Consider the following 9,377-nt stretch of genomic DNA (forward strand, 5'->3'; position numbering starts at 1 on the left):
ACTAATACTAAACATACTAATACTAATAATACTAAACATACTAATACTAATACTAATACTAATACTAATACTAAACTTTATTGTCTTTCCACCAGAGCAAAACCCCTTTGAGTGCCCCCCTCCCCGCCAAAATACATCCCCCCCCTACTCGACCCCACCCCAAATTCATTGTGCCTCGCAACCTCCCTTCCTTTCCCAAACGCGTCGGAACTGTCCCTTCTGAGCCGCCGTCGCAGGAGTCTTTCCCCCCCCCTTTTTTTTCCTTTTCTTTTCCCCACGAGATGCGCCGATTGGCCTCGCGCGGCCACCGTCCTCCACCACTCCACCCATCTCTCTCTTCTCTCTACACCCCCCCTTCCCAATTCTCCTCCTCCAATCAGCGTCCGACGGGCCCCGCCCCGCGCTCCTTCCCCCTCCCTCCCCCTCCCAATCCAGCGTCGCTGTACGTGGCATCGGGCCCGTCTCGGGCCTATGAGGAGCGGCCCCGTGCACCGGAAGGGGCGTGTCCGAAGGGACCGGAAGCGGCCCCCCTTTCCCTTTCTCCGTTGCCCGCCTGTTCTTCCTGTGGCTGGTTGGCCGAGGCCCGGCTCGCCTCGTCCTCGCTTTCCGTCCGTCGCCTGGCCCGCCTCGCTCCCCGCCGCCATGTCGCCGGTGCGGGCCGTGCTGGCGCTGCTGGCCGCGCTCTGGGCCCCGGCGGCCGGCTACTTCGTCAGCATCGACGCGCACGCCGAGGAGTGCTTCCTCGAGAGGGTCCCCTCAGGCACCAAGATGGGGCTCATCTTCGAGGTGGCCGAGGGAGGCTTCCTAGACATCGACGTCGAGGCGAGTGTGTGAGGGGGAAAAGAGAAAAAAGAACCCGGGCTGAGGGGAGGGGGGTTTGTGGGAAGGCCAAGGGCGCCTCTGAGCACGTGCAGAGTGCCGCCCTTTTCACCCCCACCCCTCAGGTCTGGGCCTTGGCAAAGCTGGGAGGTTTATCTTCTCGCCGCCTCACGTTTAAGGAGAAAAGGGAAAAAAGGAGGAAAAAGGTTTAATTTTTTGTGGGGAGGGGGGTAGACTACCTCGTCAGCTGGAGGTTCTACTCCCAGGGAAACGCTTTGAGTGGAGTTATAAATTGGGAGTCTTTTCCTGGGCTTCTGAGAAAGGGGAAGTTCGTGGGGGGGGGGGGTCGGGTAGACTACCTCGTCAGCTGGAGGTTCTACTTTGAAATGCCTTGGGTGGATTTATAAGGGCAGCCCCAAGTGATGGATCTTTTCCTGGGCTTCCGAGAAAGGGAAGATCAGGAGGGTAGAGTACCTCGTCAGCTGGAGGTTCTACAACAGGGAAGCGCTTTGGGTGGGAGTTATAAGGGCAGTTCGAGCGATATGGGAATCTTTTTCCTGGGCTTCTGAGAAAGGGAAGCTGGTGGGGGTAGACTACCTCCTCAGCTGGAGGTTCTACTCCGGGGGAAACGCTTTGGGTGGAGTTATAAGGGCAGCTCAAGCAATATGGAATCTTTTTCCCGGGCTTCTGAGAAAGGGAAGATCAGGGGGATAGACTACCTTGTCAGCTGGAGGTTCTACTCCGGGGGTGGGAAATGCTTCGGGCTGCTTCAAAGAGGCGATGGAGCTGCTCAGGCAGTGAAATTTTTGGGCTTCTGAGAAAGGGAAGCTCTAAAGTCTCCTGGAGCTGAGCTTGCATGTACATTTAGTGCATTTACACAGGTGGTCCTCGATTTATGACCAGGATGGAGCCTAAAATATCCGTAGCTAAGCGAGACAGTTGTTAAGTGAGCTTTGCCCCTCATTTTACAACCTTTCTCGCCGGCAGTTGGTAAGGGAATTGCTGCAGCTGTTAAGTAAGTCCAATAACTTGGTTGTTAAGGGAATCCGGCTTCCCCGCTGACTTTTGCTTGTCCGAAGGGAATGACGTAACCCCGGGACGCTGCAACCGTCATAAATACGAACCCGTTGGCAAGGGTCTTGTATTTTGATCACGTGACTGTGGGGATGGTGCAGACGGTCAAAAGTGTGAATCGGTGCTGATGTAACTTGGAACGGTCACTAAACAAAAGTCGGGAATCACCCGCACTTGCTACCAGGAGTAGCCTTAGTTGGAGTAGCCTTACGCAGAAGGCCTGAGAACAAGAAAAAAAAATAGGTTAGAAGTAATTGTGTGGAAAGACGGACGGATGAGGTGCCACCAGGCAGGCACATGTGACAACCAAACAATCATTTCTCAACTCCTATTTGTCGCTTCTTAGCAGAAACTTTCAATTTATAACAGAAAAAAAGTTGGGCATTTTTAGTTTTGCGTGATAAACTCTGGGAGGATCACCTGTGCTTAGCTTTGTTGGGTGTGTTGTGTTTAGAAAAGATTGAACAATAGCAGTGGCCCTGTATCAACTTGTTGGACTTTCTAAAAAAAAAAAAAATGTAAATAATTGTTCTTTGGTGCTACCTGGAAAATCACTGATCGATTAGTTAAAGAAAGGTGTGGGGTTGTAGTGTTTCTTGGTTAAAGTGACACAAAACAATGACACATAGTTGTGAGAGATCGTTGTACGGTTCTTTTAAGTGTAGAATAGTTGTTTGGCTTGCTCCTAAAGTCTCTTTGACTATAATAAAGTTTCGTTGTGAGTTGTGTTCTCACACTCCTCTGGTTGGCTACTGCGGAAATTAGATGCCTGGTTAGATTTTGATAAGATCCAGTAAGAACAATACCTTGAAATTCATTTTTGGAATTTTATCTCTGAGCAGTACTGAATGCCATCTGCTGGATTACTTATATATTATATTTTTATTCTGCCTTTTTCTTTGTCAGTTTAAGGCAGCGTACATACCTCATGTTCCTACCTCTATAGTTTTCCTACAACAGCCCTGTGAGGCAGGTTGTTGATTCAAAGTCAGACAGTGCATTCTTGGAGAGATGATAAAACGTGCAGTGCTCTAGCCAAACATCTTCGCCACTACCTTATTGGCTCTCTTTGAAACGAAGGGTTGAAATATATACTGTTATTATTTGACTCTTGCCACGTTTCGCACCACAAATAAGCTCCATTTCGCTTTGGGTGCATTGAAGAATAACCGCTCCCCTTCCTCCTTTGCTTTCAGATCACAGGCCCTGATAACAAAGGCATTCACAAAGGCGACAGAGAATCCAGTGGAAAATACACCTTTGCAGCTCACATGGACGGAACGTATAAGTTCTGCTTCAGCAACAAAATGTCCACCATGACTCCAAAGATAGTGATGTTCACTATCGACATTGGGGAAGCTCCCAAGGGACAGGACATGGAGACAGAAGGTGAGACCAGGTGCACCCACAAATTTCCCTGCTTGCTTCGTTTACTCCCCCCGACATTACGCGTTCCATAAATTCTAAGATTCTTGTTCTCTTCTGGGGATTGAAATGTTCGGAGGACAGCATCGCCACTTCTCTGAATACCAGAATGGAATTTTCCCAGGGAAATGATTTCTGATTTGAACATTCCAAGTAATTTTAGGGCGGTCTCCAATGTGGTGGGTCTTGTTTATATTTCATTTTTGTGCATTTTCCGCAGACCTAGCCATCCGAATGTCCTTTCCATTCTAGGTGTGTTTACTTTAGTTTCTTCTAAGCTCCAGATAGAATGAATGGCTATAAAGGAAAGGGGTGCCAGACTGAAAAATTGTTCTAAAACGCTGGCCGAAGTGTTGGTCTTTATCTCTTTATGTGGCCTTCATGCTACTGTTTCTATGGATATGCTTGGCAGTCTCAACCTTACCCCAGCTCTTTCATATCTCTTACACAGTCCTTGATAGACTTTTTCCCCCCTAGATTATAAGAGTGAATAGCCCTTTCTTCTAGTTACTCATTCTCTACTACTCTAGTTCTAAGTACTTTCTTATCTCTTAGATTCCCAGTCCTCTTTACCAGACTATCCTTCCTTCCTTCCCTCCCTCCCTCCCTCCCTCCCTCTCTTTTTCTTTCTTTCTTTCTTTCTTTCTTTCTTTCTTTCTTTCTTTCTTTCTTTCTTTCTTTCTTTCCTTCCTTCCTTCCTTCCTTCCTTCCTTCCTTCCTTCCTTCCTCCTTTCCTTTCCTTTCCTTTCCTTTCCTTTCCTTTCCTTTCCTTTCCTTTCCTTTCTTCATCAGAGAATTGTGATTTGAAAATGGGATGTAACCCTTTTGTTCCACCCTGAGCCAAAGCACATCCTCATTTCCCTCTCGTGTATAGAGAGTCATCTGTATTTGATTCTCAGAGAACACGATGGAGCCCCTCCTGTGATGTCCCCACACTTTCCTTTTTGGGGAAGCTGTTAATCCAGTGGGGTGGCCAGGCCTAACAGTTGGCAACTCCCTTTTCTGTCTGTTGGAAAGATGCCGGTACTAAAATTGTGCCCATTGTTGAGGGATAATAGCGTCTTTCCTTTTGACTTCCCCCTCCTGCTCACCTCTTTTGCTTTTCCTTAGGTGGCGGAGATACCTGGGATGGTAGGTGTTAATCTCTGAAGAAATTAATCTGTTAATCCCTCTTGATTTGTTTCTCCTAATCTGTTAACAGCATTACGGAGCTTTGTGTGATGGGATCAGAGGCTCCTTGCTAACATATTGGTGGCCCAGGGTTGTCGGGCTCAGATGGAAAGGCCCGAATGTTGTACGCCAAAGAAGCACTTCAAGATTTTTATCCCTTTCGTCTCAAAACAGACAGTGAGGTGTTTGTTCTCCAATGGAGATACAAACATCTCAAACAAGCTATAGATAGTCCTTGATTTACGACCACAATTGAGCCCAATATTTCCGTCGCTAAGCAAGACAATAGTCAACTGAGTTTTGCCACCATTGTTAAGTGAATCCCTGCCGTTGTCCAGTTGGTTAACACGGTTGTTAAATGAATTCTGGCTTCCCCCATTAACTTCGCTTGTCGGAAGGTCGCCAAAGGGGAATCGCATGACCTTGAGACACTGCCACCGTCATAAATATGAGTCGGTGGCCAAGTGCCTGAATTTTGATCCTGGGGATGCGGCAGCCATCCTAAAGTCTGAAAAACGGTCCGAAAAAAGTCACTTTTTTCAGTGCCATCATAATTTTGAATGGTCACTAAACGAGCGGTTGTACGTCGAAGATTACCTGTACTTGGCTCTGACCTTGCCCTGAAGAGAAGCTCATAGAAGCAACATGAGCTGCTACCGTAGTGATTGTTTGCTTGCTTGCTTTTTGTAACGCCACCCCTCCAACGAACTCCTGGTGGTTTTACAGCATAGCAACCAAAAACATTAAAATAAAAATGAGGCTTCTTTGTCCACCTTCCATTCTAAAGCTCCCTTTTCTGTTCACGCCTCAATCTTCACCTTCAGTTTTTAAAATATCTCGGTCCTTTTTTTTCCTTGCTTCCTGCTATCTTCAGGATTTGAGGCCAATTGGGTGCAAGGTCTTCAGAATTCTATGCCGAAAGCTTCTCTTTTCTCTCCCTTCCTTTCCTTTCACGGTTCTTGTATTATCATCGCCTCCCTGCTTTCATCCAGTTGCTTGTGCTCTGGATTTTCCTACCATAGGTCAGATCAGACGGCAAGTCAGGCCTCCCTCCCTCCAAACTCAATAACTCTGCACGGGCTTTGTGGTGTTCTTTAACTTGAGTGCCCCCCGATAAGGGAAGCGGTGAGCTGAGATGACAGTTGGAATGTTTTCTTGAGCTGTGAATGTTAGCATGTTTCGAAGCCACCGTGAAACCATTTCTACTAATAACGCACCCGTGCCTCTTCGCTTACACAGTTGTCTTGGCCTCGATGTCCTTCCTGTAAGTTTGGTGGTTCCTCTTTTACAGTACGGTCGGTTTTCTTCCTATCTGGGAATAATTCCTCCTTTCTGTAGTAATAGAACATAGGAAATCAGTCCGTGGCAACACCTGAAATAACAGAGATAAGGGTTCTGTATGAGGGCCAGGGACCCTTTGGAATAGCGTTTCTGTCTCTTTAACAGCTGCCCTCCTCAGACCGTATACCCTTTAGATGGGATTTAGGATGACTCATTTAGCCAGCATGCTTTCCTGCTTTATTTTGAGAGGTTCTGTGCTCATATACTTTGCTGGCCGTGGACATGTTGGATGGCTTCCTAATTGCAGCTGGAACGTAGCATCTGGGGCACAAGTGTTGAGGTTGTGTAATTCTTCTGCAGCTCACCAGAACAAGCTAGAAGAGATGATTAACGAATTAGCAGTGGCCATGACAGCCGTCAAACACGAACAGGAATACATGGAAGTTCGCGAAAGAGTACATCGAGCGAGTAAGTAGCCTTGGATTGGGTCCTGTTTTTTTTTTTTTCTACTGGGGTGGTGTGTTTTTTTCCCCCGTCCGCTTTTTGTATTCAACAATTGGTCTGTAAGTGCTGGCCGAGAAACCAGGAGATGGTGAGTTCTAGTCCTGCCTTAGACCTGAAAGTTGACAGGGTGACCTTGGGCCAATCGCTAGGAGACAGCGAGTTCTAGTCCCACCTAGTCATGAAAGCCCACTGGATAAGTTTGAGCCAATCACCAAGAGACATTGAGTTATAGTCCCGCGCTTGGCATGGAAGCAGTTGGGTAACTTTGGGCCAATCACTAGGAGACGGTGAGTTGTAGTTCCGCCTTAGCCATGGAAGCCAGGTGGGTGACTTTGGTCCAGTCACTTTCTCTCAGCCCAACCCACCTCACAGGATTGTTGTTATGGGGATAAGGAGGAGGAGGAAGTATTAGATCTGTTGGCTGCCTTGAGTTATTTATAAAGTAATAAAAGTGGAATAAAAATACAATAAATACTTTCAAGATCTTCAGTGGTAGCAGAAACTTGCTAGGTGTTCCCGTTATTTCTAGGCTCGGTTTGCAAGCTTTCTAGAAATACTTGCACTGCTGGTTCTCCCCTTCCTCTCCCCCCCCCGCCCCTCTGAAAGATTCCTAGACATGGAATAGAGCAGGGGTCTCCAAACTTGGCATCTTTAAGACTTGTGGACTTCAACTCTCAAGAGTTCCTCAGCCAGCTTTGCTGGCTGAGGAACTCTAAGAGTTGAAGTCCACAAGTCTTAAAGTCGCCAAGTTTGGAGACCCCTGGAGTAGAGACTCCATCGATGCATGCTAAGTATGTGAGGCTTAAGATAGGAGGCATTCCTGAAGTTGCATAGTTCTGGACCCTAAGACCTCTGGTAGTTTTTATGTGCTAATTTTGTGTTTTCTTCTCGATTTCTTCTCCAGTTAACGACAACACAAATAGCAGAGTGGTCCTCTGGTCATTCTTCGAAGCCCTCGTACTAGTTGCCATGACACTGGGACAGATCTACTACCTGAAGAGGTTTTTTGAAGTCCGGAGAGTGGTTTAATCAAACTTGGCTCCCAGCCCCCATTCTGGTGACCCCAGACTCTTGTTTCACTCTTTTACCAAACGACTTCGTTGCAAAAATCACGTAGTTTCCTTTATCCTCCCCCGCATCCTGAACTTATAAAATTTTTTAAGTTTAATGTCTTCTTAGCTTAATTCTGGGTTTCTTTGGGGTTTGTTTTGGTTGTTGTTTTCTTTTTGTTTTGATATGAGGCGATGATAACCTTGCCGTGAGTTATTTTCTGAAATTGGACGATTTTGTTTCTCACAAGCCAAAATGAGTTGAACCAAAATGACAGATGTTAGTTGGAAAACAGCACCCTTGCTCATCTTAATTCTTGGTTTTTTGTTTCCCCCCCCCCCCCCTTCCTCTCTTTCTTTTGGCTTCTCGGGGTTTTGTTTTGTAGCAAATTGCTGATATTTTGTCTAGGAGAAATGGTACAGGGCTTTTTTCATAATACCGTACAGACCTGTGGGGAAGATTCTCTAACTCAGTCAGTGGGTTTCCTCTCTACTTTCATTAGAGGAGAACAGTTAACGGTGTACCCCAATCCTAGCAGTGCTTCCCCCAAAAGGCACTATGCCGAGGAAGAAACGAACACGGTTACTATTCAGGCATACACAAACTAGGAATGGGTGTAGTTAAGCTACGCTTGAGTGGCTTCTGTAAAATCCCCAATATCTTGATGGTGGCTCCACCGATTTGTTCCTTGAGATTATAAATTAGAGAAACAAGGATAGCCTTGTTCCACATCGCCTTTGTTTTCCAACCTAGGAGCTGGCAATTATTGTTGGGGGTTTGCGTAAGCCGAACGTCTTCCCCTTTCAGCCTGATACTTCCAAAGCTGCTCCTTTCTGTAGTACTAGGGTAGGAACATGTCCCTGCTTTCTGACCTCACCGTTTTCACTTTTGAGAGGAGTGGGGCAGAAGGTTTCTACAGTACAGCACTGCCACTTGGTCATGGCAGCTTCGGATGGGGAATGATTTTTCTCCTTCCCTGAGAGAAATCAAACGGAAAAAACGTCACTTTTCTTGGTTGCTGAATCTTCCCCAGAGGCTATTCGCATACTGAACCGGTGCACTTTTTTTCCCCTCCAAGTTATGACTGCAACTCCATAAATTTTCTCTCCAGCTTTTCCTCGCTGCCCTGCTCTTCAAGGCACAGGAGCCTCTCTCTCAAGGAAGGCATCTTTGCTCTGAATTTTGGCCGCCATCTTATTTTCTGCTTGTTCTCTTTTTCACGCATCGACATAAGTTTTTATAGAATTGAGGTGTTTTTTTTGTTTTCCTTTCGTTCTTCTTTACTTATCCGGATGATGGAATTAACAATCACCACGTCTATCTATCGGGGTGGGCCTGGTCCAAGATTATGTGGTGGCTGATGTATATTGGACTGATGTATATTGGTTATAATTTGGGGAGTGGGGCGGGAGTGGGGTTCTTTTCAAAGGGGAGGGGTGGGGGAGAATTCTGTCAGTACTGCATAAAAGAGTTTTGTACCAAATTTAATTTAATTAAAATTCGTTACAAGTTTTCCTGGCTCCAGTAATCTTTTCAGCCAGAGGCGGAGACGTAAGGACACTGCTTACGCCAACTCAGTACACCCATTGTATGCCAATCCTAATACGAGATCAGTGGAGCTCAGCGTAGAAAATGTACATTTAAAAATGTTTGAAATTTGGCCAGATTCAATTAAATAAATACCTTCTTTTAAAAAAAAACAAAGTTGGTTAGCCTGATGCTTATCTTACATTTTCAACTATCATTATTATTATTTTTGGTATGTTTTTATTTTTTTACCTTAAAGGGACAAGTTCTTTCAAATAGGTGGGCAGCGGAGACTAACATCTGGAGGATTATATGATGGTTACAAGTCAATGGGACCTATTAAAGTTGGTATTTAAACCAATCAAAACCCCACCAGCATCATTTTAGGGAAATGCACACAACACAGAAAGTATTCTTGAAATTAGGGAAGTGTTTCAAAGGTCCTCCTCCTCAGAACAATATAATCTCCTTTTGCGGGAAATCTCGCCTCTTCTCTTTTTCCATGATAAAGGAAGCGCTGCCCTAGT

The 9,377-nt window shown here is 46.0% G+C and overlaps 1 protein-coding gene across 2 annotated transcripts; it reads left to right on the forward strand.

Annotated features, from left to right (window-relative positions):
• Positions 1-290: 290 nt before the first annotated feature.
• TMED2 (transmembrane p24 trafficking protein 2) lies at positions 291-9,027 on the forward strand. 2 transcript variants are annotated; one of them, XM_034428700.3, is made up of 5 exons: positions 406-822; positions 3,090-3,282; positions 4,429-4,449; positions 6,130-6,237; positions 7,178-9,027. In XM_034428700.3, the coding sequence occupies exons 1-5, from the start codon at positions 472-474 to the stop codon at positions 7,300-7,302; spliced, it is 798 nt and encodes a 265-aa protein (XP_034284591.2). In that variant the 5' UTR covers positions 406-471; the 3' UTR covers positions 7,303-9,027. The 2 variants fall into 2 exon arrangements, with proteins under 2 accessions (XP_034284590.2, XP_034284591.2); XM_034428699.3 differs by lacking the exon at positions 4,429-4,449 and having other exon boundaries at positions 291-822.
• Positions 9,028-9,377: the final 350 nt, after the last annotated feature.

Source organism: Pantherophis guttatus, chromosome 17 (genome assembly GCF_059756535.1).
Source record: "Pantherophis guttatus breed Tessera chromosome 17, ASM5975653v1, whole genome shotgun sequence".
In the NCBI taxonomy this organism is placed as follows: Eukaryota; Metazoa; Chordata; class Lepidosauria; order Squamata; family Colubridae; genus Pantherophis; species Pantherophis guttatus.